The sequence below is a fragment of the Ananas comosus genome, linkage group 4 (genome assembly GCF_001540865.1).
Source record: "Ananas comosus cultivar F153 linkage group 4, ASM154086v1, whole genome shotgun sequence".
Classification (NCBI taxonomy): Eukaryota; Viridiplantae; Streptophyta; class Magnoliopsida; order Poales; family Bromeliaceae; genus Ananas; species Ananas comosus.
In genome coordinates, this window is record NC_033624.1 from 3,489,995 (window position 1) to 3,510,689 (window position 20,695).

The 20,695-nt window shown below is 35.7% G+C and overlaps 1 protein-coding gene across 2 annotated transcripts; it reads right to left on the reverse strand.

Annotated features, from left to right (window-relative positions):
• LOC109709613 (ubiquitin carboxyl-terminal hydrolase 12-like) lies at nucleotides 770-20,351 on the reverse strand. 2 transcript variants are annotated; one of them, XM_020231916.1, is made up of 32 exons: nucleotides 20,193-20,351; nucleotides 19,817-19,883; nucleotides 19,472-19,622; nucleotides 19,200-19,357; nucleotides 18,418-18,683; nucleotides 18,125-18,343; nucleotides 17,940-18,048; nucleotides 17,735-17,850; nucleotides 15,746-15,844; nucleotides 13,548-13,657; nucleotides 12,795-12,869; nucleotides 12,537-12,615; nucleotides 12,296-12,442; nucleotides 11,721-11,801; nucleotides 11,523-11,642; nucleotides 10,142-10,264; nucleotides 8,142-8,219; nucleotides 7,965-8,053; nucleotides 7,735-7,843; nucleotides 7,192-7,260; nucleotides 6,995-7,105; nucleotides 6,601-6,656; nucleotides 6,068-6,245; nucleotides 5,472-5,573; nucleotides 5,292-5,363; nucleotides 5,131-5,196; nucleotides 3,862-3,927; nucleotides 3,465-3,545; nucleotides 2,967-3,083; nucleotides 2,047-2,121; nucleotides 1,875-1,958; nucleotides 770-1,462 (listed from the first exon to the last, which is right to left on the reverse strand). In XM_020231916.1, the coding sequence occupies exons 1-32, from the start codon at nucleotides 20,220-20,222 to the stop codon at nucleotides 1,421-1,423; spliced, it is 3,345 nt and encodes a 1,114-aa protein (XP_020087505.1). In that variant the 5' UTR covers nucleotides 20,223-20,351; the 3' UTR covers nucleotides 770-1,420. The 2 variants fall into 2 exon arrangements, with proteins under 2 accessions (XP_020087505.1, XP_020087506.1); XM_020231917.1 differs by having other exon boundaries at nucleotides 19,817-19,880; nucleotides 20,193-20,331.

Here is a 20,695-nt window from a genome sequence, read left to right on the forward strand (position 1 = left end):
GTAAAACTAATAATAATATGTTTTAAAAAATTCAGAATTTGCATTGTAAATCATAAGCCGCGGCGGGCCACCTACAAGCCAAGGCCACAATGCAACCCTATCTGTACAGATTTATTACACTTGGCAGCACAACGCAAATTTTCTCAGCCCGCCAAAGCTTTTAGCTTGCTGATATTGATGACTTCTTTGTGCTTCGTTCGAATCCTTCTGATGTCTCTACGTCTCCATGATAGACGTATGATGATTTGTCGTTGTCATGCCATCTCTCAGAAAAGACTCAGTTACTGATATAACTACCCAAGGCTGAAGTTGTAGAACCAAGAGTCTTCGGATGGACGATTTAAAACCATTGGTCAATGCTCTCAACCGCCGCGTTCTTGTTTGTCTCCGAGAACATTGCTCATAACATCATTGTAGAGATTTCACTCTCCTCATCGTTAACTAGCTTATGATTCACACTAAAATCTATCAAATTGATAACAGAAGGAAATAAACAAAAAGGTTGTTTCATGTAGGCAAATGGACTTTTCTAAATTTATCGAATGCAATATGATATTTTCATATTTCAAATAAATAAAAAAAATAAATAAATAAAGGCAATGAAAGCATCGCATCTTAAAGCTCATTTACAAAGTACTAAATAGCAATATAAACACTTAACACGTAGAACCGCCCACGGTAACGTGAAATCAACAAACCAAATTTCTGGTTATATTGCTGCGTTTACTTCAAATACAGATGCTGGGCCCACTTCAGAGAAGATTTGAAGTCACCAAAAGTCGACTTTTATTCAGCATAAACAATGCCAACCCGATTTAACTTCCACACGATTCCAACCTAATTTCCATTTTGAGTAATTCATAGATTTGAGATACGAGAGATGCACTTATTTTGCAATAGCCTCCTAATAAATTCAACCATAATAATAGTACAACTCCGAATTTCCCTATACACTAGGTCAAGAAAACAGAAAGCAGCTGTTAACAAGATCCAGATGAACAAAACTATACCCTGTATACATCACCTAACAAAATAAAGGGGTTAAAAAAAAAAAATAAAAGAGGAAAGAAAAAGAAAGCCCGTCTTTATGTACTTAAAATACACTAGAAAGAAGATTTGGTAAATCTCAACCAAATCAAGCCCCCAAACCCCCCCAACCCATAATAGAAACACAAAGAGAACTTAGAACTAGAAAAAGCGGAGTGTGCTGCTGACGAAGATGACACAACTCTACAAAGTAATCTCTCCAATAAAAGCATGCGACAAAAATTACGTGGCGAATCCACCACTAAACCTCATAAGCTGCGTAATTTTGTTAGGATCAAACGTATTTCAGTTTGTTGATTCTTATCCTGCAAGCTTGGTGGTGAAAGTTGCTGAGTTTGAGTACCAACGGTGGATTATTTTGTCCTTTTCTTTTCTAGTTGTAAATTTTCACAGGTTTCTCAAAGGTATGCCGGTTCTGCAGAGGGACAAATCACACAATATTTGTTTAAGAAATCACAGTAAAACATTAATAATATTTTTTGTTGTAAGAAAGAAAATTAGGATGTGAAAACACCCACCCAAAATAGCACAACTTGACCTACGCCCTCCCATAAAACTAAATCTACATTTATAACGCCCCCTTATCCTCCTTCCATTATATTTTCAAAAAATTGAAATACACCTCAAAATGATAAAAGGGGTGATTTCAAACGTATTTTTATATTTTCTACCAATTCCTACACGAAAATTGTTAAGCGTCAAGAATTCAAACGCTAAGGGGTTTAAATAGCAGGTTTACTGTTTTGGAAGGGAAAAAGAGTGCACATTACAATATTTGGATAAATTAGTATAAATGGATGGAATTTAAAAAGATATCGGTACTTTACCTGATTAGCTGAGAAAGACCTCTTTGGTGTAGTGTCTGAGTGCTCCAATCCAAGGTACTGCTCCCAGGGTCCATAAACATTTCTCTGAATTGAAAAGGAAAAACACTGAAAAATTAAAAGAAAATAAGAAAGAGATATTATCCTGGAAATAGCTACCAAGTGCTTTACATACCTGAAATCGACTAGACACTACATCTGAATCTTCAAGGTAGTCAGGGCGACCAAGTGCGAAGTATGCAAATTTCCACTGATCCAAAATAATAATTAAAAAAAAGAGAGATAATAATTATAAGTATGTTAAAATAGTTCAGGCCATTTTTTCCTTTTTTATAAAATCAACCCCTGAATTTTTTCTTTTTTTGTAAGTACCCCCTGAGTTTCTGTTTGTTTTGATTTGAGTTAGTATTTGCCAAATAAAGAGGGGAATTTGTTAATAGTTAAAGGCCAGTAGCTAACAAAAGCATTAATTTCAATGGAATCCCCACGACATATGATGGCACTAGCTCAAACAAAAGGAAATAGTAGAAGGGTGTTAACCAGAGAGAGAGAGAGAGAGAGAGAGAGAGAGAGAGACTATTCCAAGATAGGTTATATTTGAGGAACTACCCTACATTTTAAAAATCACAACAATTAAACATATGGATTGTTTTCTCAGTAGAATCAGAAGCCTAACCCTGCAAAGGGAGTAATCAGGACTAAATGTTACAAATCATCTTTATTTTCGGGCCACACCCAAGTTGAGCCAACCTTCTAAAACCAATGAGTTAATTACTGGCGTTCCAAACAATTTTATTATGAAAAATAAAAATGTTTCCAAAGTGACTCCAAGTAGACAATGGTGAGAAATTTCCCAACAATGAGGAAGTAATTACGATTGTTACCTACACACATATCTGTGCAAGATCCTTTTATATATTAAAAATTCACATACCCCTTAAAAGTGTAGCATCTTATGAAAATTCCATTAAGTTTGTGAGTCATCCTTCTATAGGAGTTTTATAAAAATAAGAAAATGGCTGTAATTGCACTTTAGAGTTGCTATCTTAAATGTTCAAGATGATAAAGTATTCAAAATTGCAAAGGCATGAGTACCTTCGAGAAATCCTCATCAGGAACCTGAAGTTTCTTCTGGATGCGTACTTTGACCTCAGATAAAGTTTCACCTTCATGGATGACCATGAAGAAAGGTTCCCCAAAGTTCTGAATTTGCTGCAGAAATCAAAGTGAAAAAGAAACAATAAGAGGGCCTAAGTGGTAAATTCTTGCAAGTTGATTGGAAGTATAATGAAAAGGAACACCTTATATGAGAAATCGTTAAAACAAAAGTCGGGCTTTTATACATCCCCTGCATAATCTTTCATGTAAATAAGCCCCTATATCTCAATTTTCATCAAAAACGACTTGAAAGGACGAAGACCTCCGTTCTCCTAAAAGAATAGCAGCTGAATTCTAATATATATATATATATATATATATATATATATATATATATATTGCAGGGGTATAAACATAAATGTCTCGTTTATATAAACAGATGAAATAGCGAGAAGGAAAAAAACGTAGTTCAAAATTTAGGAATTAATATATCACCTGGGTTTGCGGATCTTTGATGATGTGATACACATGAATCAAGCGATCCTGAGGTCCGACATTTTTCTCTTCTTCTGGTATCTGAGAGGAACGAAAAGAAAGGGCTTTAGAATAAAGGAGATTTTGTCCTAAATTAAAACAAAAATAAGTAGCAAAATATTAGGTAACTAAGAGGAAACTGTAGCCCGATGTCTTTTGTTACTTTAGTTGACTTCTGTTGAATATTGAATTAATTTTCTCCACAAAAAGGAAAAAGAAAAAAAAAAGAAAAAGGGAAAAGTTTAGAAACACAATATTAGCTCGACTTCAGATGAATAATTATTAGATTAGGTTAAAGTTTTGTTACAAAGAATCACAAAATAGCTACAAGGTGAACATGGACGAGAGGGAATCATACCTCCTCAGCACGCAATGTCCAATATTGATCGTTAATGGTTTCTATCTTCTCAGTAAGTGGAAAGACCTGCAAGAAGCATATAAGAAATTTGACCAAAATGCCCGAGAGCTAGTTTTAGGAGTTCAACATAGTTATATTGATAATATCTCAGGCTTACAATATCTGTCTAAGTTCAAACTAGTAGCACACCAGACGGTTTGGAACTTGTTTGGCATGGCAAGAACATCTACATAGGTGCTGTTCCAGTAAAAATAAGCCAGAAGCTTTAACATCTTTTTCCTTAAAAAATCCCTCAAAAAGCTTGACAACAGCTTTTACTACTTGTTAAAGACCCATGTTGGCTTTTCAAGACTGGAAATTTTGGTTGCCAAACAGTTTTCTTCTATTACTCAACCCCACATATATTTGCAGTTAGTATGATAACTCACTGGGGCAAGTGTAGACTTGCTTTAAGCCTGAAGTTAGCTGGACAACTTTCGGGACAAAGTGGATGTAGGTTCTAGGAGTATAGGTTGTGGGAGTGATTAACTAGCCTATGTTTATAGGAACAGTGCAGATTTAAGGTTAGAGTAACATAAGTTTATAGCACAAGGATCTAAATGATTTGGGTACTTCTAAACACGGCAATACAAGTCACAACACTTCTACCTCTGAAAATAGGAATATCATGAACTGTGTCGAGCATGCAGAAGTGAACTTGCATATGATCTTTCGTCTAAATGAATGATCTCTTGGTCTTGACCTTTCCTTTTTATTTATCTTGAATGATTTGGTGATTACATACAACACAACCAAGGCCAGAATCTATGAACCAGCTTACCAACTCCAATCATATCTACTCCAATCGTTCCATAATTTCACTACCATCTAAAACTCTATGATTACTTGTCTAATTGGATATTTGCTTCGTGGGTTTAATCAACCAAGGAGCTAGTTAAGGTTTAATTTGGACAGCATGGTCGCATTTCAATTGGCTCAAACATATAAAATTCATTTAAGTAATCAAGGCCTCAAACTTATTCATAATGGTGACATCCTCAAAAATAAGGATTGACAACAACCAAAATAAGGAAGAACAACTAGATTAAACTGTATGTGGTAAACTGTATGTGGTCATATTTGAATCAGCTAGAAAATCAGTATTAACAAAAAAAATGCAAAGGCCAAGGAAGAACACTTGTTTCCATTAACAATAACATTTGTGAATAACAAATTCTGAATAAACTTGCAATACAACACTAGCTGAGATGCTCAAAAATAGACTGGCACCTTATAGATCTTGTGGTAAAAGACCTCAATCAATCTGAGTTCAGCATTATGATGAGATAACTCAACCTGATCCACAACAAAGACCATTTGAAATGATGAGGCCTTAAGTACCAATCTAAAGAAAGTGTTTTTCAGAATAAACTGATTTTGGGAAATGTCACCTTTGATTTCAGCTCATTGAGTACATCGCCAACCGTGCTATTTTTTGGCAGTCTGATACAGTGAACTGACACCTGATAAAATTCACATTAGGTTCCAGCAAAAAAAGAAAAAATATAAGGGTGACCCCGTCCCGCGGCCACGCCGGGGAAAAAAATAACACAAAGTACTATCGAGCTGACCTCATTCTTTGTTGCATGATAAAATGCAACTTTTAGAGTCTTCAATCCTTGCAACTCCGGCAGAGGAATATCCAATACTTCATAATACAATATATCACAAGTCTGATCCATGCAAAGTAAATAGACGCCATTAGTCTTCAGATAAATTTCATAAAAGAGATTTAAGATTCATTTTCAGGTAAAATGTATGGACAGCCCCTCCCTCTACTATCCCGATACTGTGACCCAAATACCCAACCCCTGAACCTTTCCCTTAAACACTTTAGTCCATGAAATTTCTCATATATTGCTAATTCCATCATTGGACACTAAAAGAAATCCTGTATAATAACCAGTTTACTCATGCAAAATACTTACTTCGGTATAAAATAGGGATAAAAAGGTCATTGTACCCAAAAAAAAAAAAAAAACTCGCTCGCTATCAGACTTTCCTCAGTGGCCTGGGATGGAATTGCAATATATGAGAAAGGTTGAGGACTGAAAATTTTCAGTCAAAAGGTTCAGAAACTAGATTGCAATAGAGTAATAGGACAGGAACTAGCCATACATCTTATCCTTCAAATTTTTGACCTTACAGATGTTGACAGATGAATAACCTGATTGTAATGAACCAACATATCTGCCAGGTGCTCTACACCTCGGTATTTGATGGGTTGAGGTTTAGGCTGTTGCGAATAGCAGTTATGAGATGTAAGCCGGATCTTCGATGGATCATCCACGCCAAGTTTATGAGCAACTCTTTCAACAACATCATCATAGGTAGACAGCTTTGATCTTGGAAAAAGGCAAAAACAATGGCACAGGTGAACTAACAAAATAATAATCTAACTATCAAAATGGAAAGGTGAAAACTTACAGACGTTACTTGAACTATATAACATTTTGAAAAGGGTATAAAAAATTTAAGACTTTCGAATTATTGTTCCATCAAAAAAAATCAGAATACTCAAATCAACTAAAGCCAATTTCATAAGCTTCCAGAATATTCCATTAAAAAAGTTTACAATACTGTTAACTTGAAGAATTAGGAAATAAAATCAAAATTTTCGAAGTACAACTACCCATTTCAAGCAAAGATCTATGTTTTTACCAAAAAGAAAAAATTAAGAAAAAAATTTCAAACACTTACAGCTCTAAAGAGAAGTCATCCTCCTTTGGCTTTTCCAGTGATCGGAAATGGACAACCTATGTCACATCACACAGAATTTTAAAGCTCCGATAATAAGATAGAGGGCCAGGTTTTAAAACAAGGAACAATGTTAGATTCCAAGCCATATGAGATAGAAAAGGTCAAATTTTTTTCCAAGATAAGAATTATACAAAATATCAATAGAAATAAGCACCATTAGACATTTGTATTACGAGTGAATACCACCATCTGCAGTAATTACATACGCTTGAAAAACCATTAAGAAAGAGGGGTAAAAAAAATTCTCAAAATATTGAAAATAACCACCAATGAGATAAGTCTCATGCAGCTGAAATAATAGCATTGCATAAAATGATAAAAGACTGAAATACACCTGTCGATTATGGATATACTCCAAAAATGATGGCACATCAGGATAGGGATACTGATGTTCATTATCTGGTGTAGGTGATTTTTGATAACAAATAATATCTCCATCTTCAAGCTACAAAAAAATATTCAAATAAGACAACAATATTCAAGCATAATAATATCTCCTTCATGCTGATAATTTATAGACATTAAATAAACCTGGCTAGCCCGAAAAGAAAGCTTCTTGTCAACATGTTCACACATCACAGTTGGTTCAAACTTTATTTCCTGTAATTTGGAAAACAAAGAAAAGAGTAGAAAACCTCAGATAAATTTGACTAGTAAATCAGATATACAACAAGGAAATGAACCAAGGATCAAAGAAGGGACTTTTAGTATAAGTACAACTGAATGCACCTTACATATGTACTCCCATAAAATCTGAACTTTCATATATGCCAATCGAAAGTGTAGTATAAAAAAAGCCCTTATATTAAGTTGGGAGCTACCCAATTTGTGGAAGGAAATTCGTTTTCCATTAGAACAAGCTCTTTTAAAACAGACTTTTCTGTAAGAATAAGAGTATATATGTAATATATTAAATTTCTGAAGGACAACAGAAAAATTCAGATTTTACAGGAGTATACCTGTCAATAGATGATTTTGCAAGGGCACATACATAAATATCTCATCAAAGAAAAAGTACAAAATAAGAATATATCAATATAGAAAAACTAGTTAGCATATCACATGGGATCAGACCTCAAATAGTTCAATCTCCTCATTTGGTGCAAAGCCAGCCATCTCGTTCAGTTTTGGTAGAATTTCAGACGGCTTTCCTGGAGCCTTCACGAATAGCCTTCCCACATATCTATATATTTATTGAATGAAAAGATATTAAGTTGAATTTTGTATGATTAAACAAAAGAACACAACAAGAACACAAAACAAGAAGAGGAAAAAACTTAGCACTCCAAGGAAAGGATGAAAACCTGAGCTCCTTTTTATCTGGCTCGTAAAGCTTGAAAAAAAGCAATATATCTTCTTTCATCTTATCTGGGGGAGGAAGTGGGCGCCGGTCCTACATGCCACAATAGCCACATCAGCGTTCATACTGCAGATTTAATACAGAGAACACTCATGCTAAATGCCAAAAGAAAAAGGCTTACAAGTCCGAGCTCAACTTCCAAGAACAACTTCAAGTCAGCACTATGTGCTCTGTTTGATGCATCCCTTATATTTCCAACCTAAAATAGAAAGTTCATTTTGCTAGTTATTTGTATTTAAAAAGGGAAATAAACTATGAATGGAAAAACTCGGATGAACTCTGCAAAATGAACAGCATTGTCAAAGAACAAGCAACGCCAAGGTGCCTTTGGCTTTTATTTGTGTTTTTTTTTTAAATCATCAAGCTCTTTAAGGTTAGAAGCACTCTGGATAGACTTCATTATTTTGCTGTTGTTGGTTTCTTTGCAATATTTAAGAATTTTGTTTGAAAATAAATGATAAAAATAAAGAGTAATTTTTCTTGTTCTCTTGGAGAATAGGAGAAGTCATAAAACAAGCCTATGACAACAAAAGTAAAGAAGCCCATCCCAATAAATAACCAAAGAAAACAAAAAAGAAACAGCTCTAGGGGGAGAAAAAATTTAGCACGTCAGTCTAGGACATTTTATCAGCAAAATTCTTTATGTATACAAAACCTTTCTCAAAGTCTCTGAAATGGTATTCGGAGAGTGCAAATAAACACCCAAAAGAAAATCACAAGTCTCATATATAAGAGGGAAACGTGTGTCCAGATTAGCAAAATCAGAAGAATAACAGTAACACCCACTCACTGACACAAACACTCCAACAAGCATAAACCAAAACTATCTAACATGGTATTTTGCCAGAGAAATGTGACTGTTAAGGAAAACAGATACAGAAGAATAAAGTTAGAAAGACGATGCAGCAAATAAAGCCATAGATATGAAAGCAAGGAGCAGTTTCGCAGTTAAATATGGAAAAAGGAAGATTCTTACGTATTAAAAATATTCTAACTGACCCAAAATCGCAATGTGCCAACAACTTTATTATTCGACTAAATTGTATTAAAAATGATTAATGAACAAGATAGGTTCATCTTTTCAGGAAAAACTGAACTGCCTGAATCAATTGGGTTAATAAATACATTATACGAAACTAAGCAGATTAAAAGGAACAATAAAGCTACAACTCGGCTGGGTTCACTTTTTACTATCTTACCGTGCTTGTAAAGGTTCAAATATATACTACTGGAAATTCTGATATTCTATGAACCGCAACCATGAAACACAATAGCACTACAGCAGATGTTAATGCTATGCACCCAAATATGAAAAGATATACAAAATATTAGACATTTAATACACCACCACTATTAGAAGTTCAAAACTGAACCAAAATCAATTTGTTTTGCAAAACCCAAATCATTAAAAAGATAAATGGAACAAACCAATTGAAAAATAGTAAATTGCATAGGCCCTGAACTCCTCCGAAAGTTTCATTTGGGTTCCTAATCTTTCGAAAAGGATAGGTGACACCAGGTAATCTTTCCACCATCCCCCGTTGAGTCACAACAAAGCTGACAATGCAACCATTTCAACAAGGATAACCATGCCACTGGCACTATGGACCAGGACATGCTGATGTGCCGCCAGCACACTACCACACTACAGCAGGGACCCTATGTTATATATGCCGTTGCCCGTGCTCAGCACAGGCTTATTGGCATTGGCAGCACACACCATGTGGAACGGTATGGAGATCTTTGCATATCAGAGATTTAGATCGGGTGACAAACAAGCTAACATGGTAGCTACTTCAGCGTAGGGTAAGGGGCAGAAAGGCTGACATAGCAGCCACATCGTCAAGGGATGGATATGCTGACATGACAGCCATGTAAGCTCCGCCATCACTCAGCTTAATGAAAGATTGGAAAAGTTACTACAGTTTGGGTGTCGCTTGTCCAGTTAAAGAACAAGGAACAAAATGACTTTTGGAGAAGTTAGGGGAAGATTACTGCAATTTACCCACCATGAATACATTAAATACCCAAAAGTAATAAGCCAAATGAGATCAGTATGGCTACATAAAACAAATGATCCTCCTGATGATAAAATTGCGTATGCCCAAAAATTTTACTTACCAGCTGTGCTTCCTCTTGAGGAGTCAATGGACGATTAGGACGGTACGTATGGTTTTGCCGCTTAGCCCACACCCAAAAGCGTTGAAACTGCACAGGGATTCCAAACTCTTTTGCCACCTCCTCCTGCATAACCGAAAAACATCACTAACAATGAACCTTTTTTTAAGCAGAAATAAATATGTACACCCCTCAAAATATATAGGATTCATTGATGCCCTCCGAAAGCTGGCAATATAAAAGATGGTCTACAACACATCAAACATACTGATAAATGCCGTTAAAAAAATTGTAAATGCCCCTGAAAATGAAATTAATATTTTCGTAAACGCTGTGAGAATAAGGAATTTTTGAGTGTTTATGTATCTTAATTAACAGGGACATCTATAGTATTTCAAACTTTTGAAAGGAATACAAGAACTTAGTGTTTTTGTGCAATATGAGGGAAATTAACCCCAAATTTTTTGATACTGCACTGAGAAACATTAATTCAACAACTTCACGGAAAAATAGGGGAAGCACAATATTAAAATGGTTAGGCAAGAGTATCAGGTTATGCAAAACAAGCAATAGTACATTGTTATTGCCAAATATTTTCAAATATTAATATATATATATACATATATCCTGAAAAATTGCCTATTTCCATACCCCTAAAAAATCAAATTTCTATATCCCATTCAGACACTAGATTTCTTACATATGCATCCTATATTCCTGAAATGCGCCTGATCACAAACCTTTTTCAAATGCAAAACCTACTTCCCCTCATCAATTGGATGACCACCCCTTTATTCAAGATAAGGGTACTTCTGTACAAAGAGTCAAAAATGCACTTTTGGGGGCGCATATATGACGAATTCAGACATAGAGATTTTATGGGGTAACTAAATGTAAATAGATCACTTTGCAGGGATATACACGTAAAAAGTTCAAAAAAAATTAATTGAGATCATTAAAACTAACATAATAGCTCTGCCCAGTCAATGAAAAGATGAACTCGTTTCTGAAATCACTTCCAACAGTTTAACAATAGAAATTTATGTACATCCCATTTATTAAAATCTCAACTGTTTCTATGATATCACTGCAGCTTTAGTACAGAAACTAGGCAGTAGGAAAAGATCTGCAGTAGATATAAAATCCTTTTCCAAGATCTATATGAAAGACAACTCTAAAGTCTAAACAAGCAAAACCGAGAATAACAAATGTAAACATGTCATCTTAATTAATATTTCCCCCTACTATATATCATATTACATAACTAGATGTATTATACATATATGCATCCCCTGATGCCGGCAGTACTATAGCACAAGCTTTGAATTAATACAGTTAAACATCATCATAGCATATACCTATAACTACAGTTGATGGCCGTTACCTTGAAGTGCATAAAGGGAATCTGTTTCTGGACACGAAAGCTGCGGACTTTATCATGATCAACAAGATCAAAATATATCTCTTTGCCAATCTGCTCTGACAAATCCTCATCTCGGGCCACCTACATGCATCAAGAATTAATCCAAGTCATGAAAGCAAAAAAGATGTTAGACAGAACAGACCCAAAAAACATTAGCACCTTTATGATTGTATACAAGTGAGCCTCCGCTTTTTCCTTCTTCTTGAGCTCCTTTTCTTCCTGCTCTTTCTTCAATCTTATCTGGAAATGATATTGGAAATTACATAGAAATTGTTGACATTCAATTATCAACTACAAATTTTTTAAAAAGGTTAAATTGTATGGATAGTCCCTCTACTACTCTGAGAGGGTGCATTAGCCCCTGAACTTTCCACTTATGTGTCATTAGCCCCTGAACTTTCCACTTATACGTCATTAGCCCCTGAACTTTCAACTTAAACACATAACTGAACTGACCTTTTTGTGTATTGCAATTTGATTCCTGACAGGAAAACAAACCTTTTTTTTACCCTGTAAAATGACCATTTTGCCATTATCTTGTAGACATTCCTTTTCATAGAGTACTTGAAACAGGGATAACGAGCTCATTTGGTAGAAGTCACTGTCAAATCTCTTTTCTGCGGTCAGGTGAATTGCATATATGAAAAGGTTCAAGGCTCAGAGACTGCATGGGAATAGCAGGAAAGCACAAGGGAACCATCCATACATTTTACCTGTATTACAAATTATCTTACTCGAAGGTGTTCAGCTATGTCTTTCTCATCCACGTTACAAATTATTTTCTCCTTGTCGCTTTCACGAATGTACACAAGCATGTATGCATTCGAATACTTCGTGAACTTAAACGGAGTATTATTCACGCCGGGATTAGCCGGAGGTAGCTGCAGTAAACAAGACGTCAACTGTGCAAAACACAAATGAGCTAAAGAGCACAACAACAGGAAGCTGTTTCTTGAGCAAAAGCCTATATCAAACCTCTTCTTCGCCACCATACTGTTCTTCTAATGCCCTTTTTACATCCTCTTTCGTCACTCGCTCATCATCAAACTTAAACCTGAAATTTTAATTCTATTTCAATTGCTTACAAGAATGCAAAGTTGCAAAACAAACCAAAATCAAAGAAACCTAGCAGTGGGTTTAGATACGTGCAAATAAGATCATGTGAGATGCTTCCAGACAGCAAAAGTCTGGTATCGCTAAAACAAAAAAAATCTCCTAGATATCATAACTTACCACTGATCAGAGAGAGTAGGTCGGATGAAGGCATAATAATGACCACCATGAACCCCACCACTGTGAACAAGAACACTACTCAAAGAACAAAGAAGAGAAGTCAGCACATTCAATTAACAAAAATATTTCAGGAAAAACAGAATATAATTTCCCTAGAAAGTTCAAAGCATGAAGATTTTGAATACCATAATAGATAGAGATTAGGTAAGGTCTCCTTAATATCTGTGTTAATCATATCCAAGAAAGCCAGAGAAGCATAAGGTATTTCAATTCAAGGTTGACGGAATTTCATTTGAAGAGAGTAGATGATGCAAAAGTCTTTGATCTCATCTTAAAGCAAGCAGCGTTATAATAAAAGTATAGGACAAGATTTAATATTACTAGAAGGGAGAAATGTAATAGGAGAAAAGAAAAAAAAGGAAAGATTAGTCACAGGAATTTTTTTTGAAAGAAAGGAAAAAGCCTATTGCCTGCAATTCTTTTTCATAAAAAATCCACAATGCACCTCACAAGTCAAAGATAAATCCTCTCTATAAATAATATGGCATACACATTTTGAGTTGTATTAGATCTGAATTGAACACATCAGATCTGCATGGAATACTACCAAATATGGATTAGATCATAACTAATTTATAAGAATCATATCAAATCTGGATAAGATCACATCAAGTATTGATAAATCATATAAACATAAAATCCATTCAACAATAGGCAATAAAATAATTGGTTAGATTTCTTACAAAGTTTTACCTGTGAAGAGTATAAAGATTGCGGACTGTCCGGTCTGCTTCCGGAGAAAGATATTTTCCGTTATCTCGATCAAGGTCTAACTGAAGTGGGAACTCATATCGATCATTAATCTGCATCTCACAAAGGATAAGAGTTTAACAATAATAATTGTCCAATTTTCTTTTGCAAGAAAACAATAAACATGGTAATTTTGCAGTCATGGTAAAATCCCATAAAAAACTTAACCCACAAAAAATCACAAGAATTAGGTATTAAGTCATAAAGCTTAGAAACATATATAGAAATATGCAGATGTTACATTCCAAAACAATACGGAGCAGTGAAAAAGAATTTGCATCAGAGAAAAGTTGAATGAAATATTGAAAAAGAAACAGAATGTGAGTGAGTACGTGGAAGGAATTAGGGGACAGAATTTTGGTAATATTCTGCTTGATAATGTTTTGATTACAGATACTTGCATTAAGAAAAGGAATTTGGTTACTTTCAGGAGGTAAATGAAAATGTTACAAAGGGAGAGAGATTAACTGAACAGCATAAGTTATTCGTTAAATACAAGTGCTTGAAAAATAGAAGTGGAACAATAAAATAGAGAGATGCACTAAATTTGGCAATGGAAATAAAAGAGGGGATTGTAAAAGAGCTAAACAAATGGTGTATAAGTGAACTATTTATTGCAAAGGGTATGCAATAGGTGGACGTAAGCAGCCCATAAATGATATGTTCAAAGCAATATAACAGTAATAGATTTTTATCAGTGTGTGGTAGACTGAAATAAGTTAAAAGAATTAAGGAAAACAAAAACATTAGAATAACCAAAGGCTTATTTCAATTCTATAGTAAGGCATCTTAACATGATAAAGAATGTGTCTAAGTTTCAAAAAGTTTATGCAGAAAATTTTTGAAATCATGAATAATTATAAATAAAGTAAAATCTAGGTATAGAATAGCAAAATACAGCAAGGGTACTTGTGCATCTTCATAACACCGCGCTAACATAGTATGAAATTTTACATACAAAAAATAAAAAGAATGCCAAATATGACCCCATTGCCCAACATATATAGATAAGCTACCTTGCACGGTTCATATTCAGATGGATCTATGTATTTTATGAGAATCACTTCGAAGAGATAGACATCAAAAATCCAAAATAAAGTATAATCACAATGGAAAGAAAAAGAGAACAAAATACCCATACAAAATGGTGAAATATATATAGAGAGACAGAGAGCTAGGCTCCTATAATATCTATAGTACCGGGACTCTAGTACTATAGTCTCGTTTTCGATCTTAGGGTGTTCAAATCAACGATCTACACCGTTAAAACTGATCTAGGGTATTTTAAGTTTTTAGGAATAAAATTTTATACTTTTTCAACATAGTTTACTTTATGACCAAACCGTTTCAAAATTGTCAATTTTCAACAGCTACTATAGCGAGTTTGTAGTTTAACGGTGTAGAAGAATCTAAATTTATTCAAATTTTGATAGAAAATACTTTAAACTATCTAGATTAAGGTCAGCATCTTTGATCTTGAATTCAAAAGTCCTATCCTTAAATTTTAAAGATTGTTCAATTTCCACCATCCAATTTGGCATGATTTATTCACTAAATAAACATGTCGAAAAAAATTAAAATTTTATTCCTAAGAACTTTATATACCCTAGATCATATGTAATGGTGTGAATCGTTGATTTGAACACCCTAAGATCGAAAACGAGACTATAGTACCAGAGCTCCGGTACTATATATATATATATATATATATAGTGAGGCTACTATGCTATCGAAAGTACGGAGCCTTCCNTTTCACGTGATTTGGATATTTCTACACCGTTAAACTTGCAAACGGCTCACTACGGCCATTGAAATTTGTTGATTTTGAGCCTATTTGATCACTAGGCAAATGATATCGAAAAATAATAAAATTTATTTTCTAGGTACTCCAAATACTCTAGATCAAGTTTAACGGAGCCGATCGACGATTCGAAAGCCGCAACATCGAAAACAAGCTGGAAGCACGGAAGGCCCCGTGCTTCCGATAGCATAGTAGCCTCACTCTATATATATATATATAGAATGTGTGATGCAAAAGAAGTTAAATTTCAATGTCTAAAAGTAACGATCACGCCAGTTCCCTTTCTTTTGAGATAACAACAATTTGAATAACAAAAGTAATGTGTTGTAGTAATACAAACCTTCACCATTGCATCCCGCATAAAATCATACTCAAAGCGTTTAAGCTGAAGTTGCAAAACAGGGGGAAAGTCAAGAAAAAGGACACCTTTCTTCGCATCCTGAAATAATATAAAATTACGTCAAGATCACCGTGCCCAATAAAAAAAATGAGCATAAAGATCAATATTCTTTCACCACGAAAGCAAGTTGTTCATCATTTTCCACCCAGAAACAGATGCAAATAAGGCATCAGAAATGGCCCATTATGCCACTTTCTAAGTATTTAAAGGAAAAGTTCTATACTCATCTGCTTCATATTGCTAAACCCCAATGAATGTAATAGCTCATTCACTATGCACCATTAGATATTGAGTTACATTCCTCACAATAATACTCGAGAGAGTTAAATCAAATCACCTTAAAACTCTACATGAGTACTTAGGCAAACTTTCATAGCACAAAATTACAGGAACGACAATTTTGGCAATTCATCCATGATTCTCCACTTCTAAAATACTAGGGCTTTCCCTGTCACTAACTAATATTTCATCCTTCATTCTGCACACTCTACTATACTAATTCATTATTCTTTAATGATAACCCCAATCTAACCCAATCCAACATCTTTATCTTACTTCTAACAGAAAAGAGATCATGACATCAAGCACTATAACCCTATTGAGAAGGGCACAGGTGCAGAGTGCACTAACAAAACCCATAGGATTAACCTGAGCCATCAGCATCTTAGCAAATGAGCATTAATTGACTGGTACTAAAAATTGATATCCAAGGATCATTTTGGCAATGAAATGTGAGATGGACAACTCACATTGAAACTTCAAATATGATTTTGTTAGTACAGCCTACACCTAAGCTGAACTCCACAAATTTGAGCATGGCTCTTTAGAAGAAATTTTTGTGTAAAATTTATTCACTCATCCTCCAGCCCTTCCATAAAGTCCTTTAATGAAAATAACATTCTAATAAGGTAATCTCAAACAAATGACACCCAAGCATTCATTTATAATTTATTTTAGCTAGATCAAAGCTCAATTGGAACATCATTTTCCTTAAATTTTCTATGGAAAATCAAGACACCAGATACCCAAAAGTAGACCTGAGCAAAACCATCATCAAGCTGGGTTTATGCCGGGCCTGACTTAGGGACTGGATTTTTTTTTTAGTCAGTCCAGGAAAAAAACATAAAATTTCAGACCCAAGCATGACCTATAGGACTTGTTGAGGCCGGGTCAGGCCAAGTCAAGTAATTAAACACCGGGACAGGACAGGTCAATTAAAGAAAAGGAAAATGCGGACCTGGCCGTGCTACCCAAAAGGGCCCAAAACACAAGTAGACATACAAGTTAGAAGAGATATAAATTAGTGAACATGGGTTGCTAGTTATGCTTTGATTAGGGAAATACGGTTCACTGAAGGAATACAAATGAAACTCAAGCAAATGCCAAGCCAAATACCAATGTCTGACTAAGTAGGTGTCATGGCACATCATTAATAAGTAGCGCATAGGAATAAATGCATTGAACGCAAACTAGTAGGAAAATACACAAGTCACAAAAAAAAAGCCCACATGAGCAAAGGTTAAAAATCAATTTACAATTTTACATGACCAGATTTTACAGAATAAAACAGAGGCATAGTAAAAGCCTAAAGTAGGAACTAGGGTAGAATAAGTGAGAAGGAACAACGGCAGAAAGACAGGAAAAGCCTAAGTAAGAACTGTGTAGAATAAGTGACAAGGATAAAAGCATAACCACCAAAAACTCCTATTCCACAATATCCAGTGCAAATATGCGGTCATTCTGCATGAGGTCAACAAAGAAGTCATTATACAACTAAACTACCTTAGTGATATACTATCACGATGAAGGTTTTCGACTTCACAACTTCACATGTCACCCCTAATATCTATCAGGGTAGAAAATGAAAATACAAGAGCAGAACTTTAAAAGGTTGATTTTAGAAGCCACCATGACCATAACTGAACTAACCTGCAGACCATACTGTTCAGCATGATATTTATTATCACCTTCTAGTCGCTCCACTTCAACATACTTATCAAATGAAGCATAAACATCTTTACATCCTTTGACATCAAGCTGGAGGTCTGCATAAACCAGTCGTGTTATTTAGCATAGAACAGAAGAAAATGATGTATAGCTAATTTTCATCAGGGTACATCAGCTTGATATTTACCATAGAATGACTCCTTTCTAGTCGACTTAAAATCCACATTAATGCACTGGATATAATTCATAATATGCCCTTCAAATAACCGCTGGATCGTGCCTTCCACAACAGTTCCCTAAGTCATATTAGAAATAAGTGATTTAATGGTCACAAGAGATAAATACAAATGAAAGACCTTACAGACGCCAAACCTTCATTTTATCTTCCAATTTCTCTGAGAGAACCCTATTCAACTCTTGCACATCATGCTGCATGAAAGAATCATGTGTGTCCCATCCAAAAGATTTAGTAAGGTCTTTCGTGGAAACACTATTTTCACTGTACTGAAGCTTGTAGAACAGACTCTGAAGAGCCAAAGGAATGCTCCCAGAAGGCATGTCATTCTCCGTCGTGGGCATATGGTAAACAGCCTGAAATATGAACTCCCGCATCAGCATTAACACTCTGATCAAAGAATAAAAAAGGTATTTTGTGGGATACAGACCTTTCTAAAGTGTGGAATATGGTAGAGAGTCTGAAGAAGAGAGTTCATGTAACAAGTAGCTCCTTGATTCTTTAAACCAACATAACCTGTTTCTTTCTTTGAGTCGTAATTCCAATAATCAACAATCCTCCGTACAGCAACCTCGGCTTCAATTATACATGTATCATTCACAAGATACCCTTTACTTGGGTCATAGAGTTCACTTAAAGGCATGAAAGAAGTGAAACCCCAGTCACTTTCTCGCGCATTGAATTGATGTTGTGTGTCTGTCGAATAAAGGGTCAAGATCAAGCATGCAAAAACACACATGACTAGTGAGCTCATAAGCAAAATACGCATGTATTGATGCAAAAGCACAAGTTACACGTCTCACAAGACTACAAACAAAAGATTCTCATCCCTATCATACAAATAGGTACATAAAATGCTTAGAAACACAAATTTAAGTTACTGCCTTTTCCACAATTAACATCAGTTTTGGGGGGGGAGGGGGGGGAGGGGGNGATTGGAAATAGATAGAAAGCACAAACAGAGAAATTCTCTTGAACATGATTTACAACAAAAAGTCATTAAAAGCATCAATTATTTAGTTTTAAGAAAAAAAAATACCAATTATCTGATATTAAGAAAATATGGCATGAGCAACCAAAGAGCTAATAACAAACTTCATAATGACTAGAAATATTATAGAACGATAAGATTGCTAAAGCATATTTCAGCATTGCATTAATAAACAAGTAAGCTTGAAGGGAAAAAAGAAAAAGAAAAAGAGGCAGTGATACCTTTTCTTATTGTATAATTGCTCTGAATCTGGTTGATAACAGCAAGGCTGAACTGCGCATACCTAACCCATCCATGTTGCAGGATAGCTGAATCGGCAACATCCAGGTACATAGACAGGTAGTCTACATTATTTCCCTTGGGGAAAATCAAAACTCGCCTAAAAAAACACAATTTAATCATCAAAATCAACTTCTGCATTCAACAAACTCACGGGCAACAGCAATGATGCATGGTTCAAGCAAGTAGAAATGAATGCTAGTGATCGGCTCACCACTTATAGCCGCCAACTAGGAAAACCTCGGAGTAGAGCTTCCTTATATTTAACTTCGAGAAATTTTCAATCCTCCAAGTAAATCTGGAGACTGCAGGATCCTCTGCAGGTTGGTTCTCCACAACTGCAGCTGTTTCCGCCGCTGGCACTACTGGTAGCATAAAAGAAACCCAATAGTGGATTTAAATAAAGGTCAAGAACAACAAATACCAACTCAAAACCCTAAATCACAACCCTACTTCACTCGCAGATAGATTAAATAGAAAAGTTTCGCGATTACAGAACAATTTTCGTAAACCAACAAAAGAAAGAGATCGAAGATCTTAATTTTTCGAGATTAAGCACCTTCCATCGGCTGATTCCCATCGGCGAGCTCCTCCTGATGGGGCACGAGCATCTCAGTATCCTCCTGCTGCGAAAACCAAAGCACGAATCAGAGATCAAATCCGACAAACACCACAATCCCACAACCAAAAACCCAAAACCCTAGAATTCGGACTCCGGGGCCAAAAACGCGTCCCGTCCGACGCGACGACCCGCGCCCCGACCCGACGCCGAAACCCTAGAAACCACCGCCGGGAGGAATCGCCCGAGGCCGCGGGCGACACGGCCGACGAGATCGAAGGCGATATGGAACGGATTCGTTCCAAATCAACCGGGGGCGAGGGATGGATCGAGAGGGGAGAGGGATTAGGGTTCCGGGGGCGAGGAGGATGCTTACTTCGAGCGGCGGAGGGGTCATCATAGTCATCGACGGGGCGGCGGAGGAGGCGATCCGCGGCGGTGAGGGGGGAATTTTGGGGTCGGGATTGGAGAGGAGAGGGGGGAAGATGAAGGGTGAAGGGGAGAAGAGAAGGCCGGGGGAGGAGAGAGAAGAGAAGGGCGGGGGAGGAGAGAGAAAAAACGAGGCTCGGAAAAAGATACGGGGTTTTATTTTGGGGAAAAGTAAAAGCGATGCGCAATCCGACCTGCGCACTCCTCCACGCTAGAGCCCTGAGATTTATGCCCCCGTTCATCCAACGATCATTATTTTTTCACTGATTTTATTATATTTTTTAAAATAAAAAATTGATAATGAGTATTTTATTTAATATTGCTTGTTATTATATTATAGATAGATGTTTATGTTGTTACGATTTGTAGTTGGATTTGATGATTACTCTAGTTTGTTACAGAATAATAATTTTGATCTTAACTATATATGCATGTGCTATTTAGATAAAA

Coding starts and splice junctions, on each gene's coding strand:
- LOC109709613 (XM_020231916.1), bottom strand. CDS start 20,222: ATGACTATGATGACCCCTCCGCCGCTCGAA. Junction 12,616..12,794: donor CCTACTCTCTCTGATCAGTG/GTAAGTTATGAT, acceptor TTAAAATTTCAG/GTTTAAGTTTGATGATGAGC. Junction 7,261..7,734: donor AGGAGATTGAACTATTTGAG/GTCTGATCCCAT, acceptor TCCAAATTACAG/GAAATAAAGTTTGAACCAAC.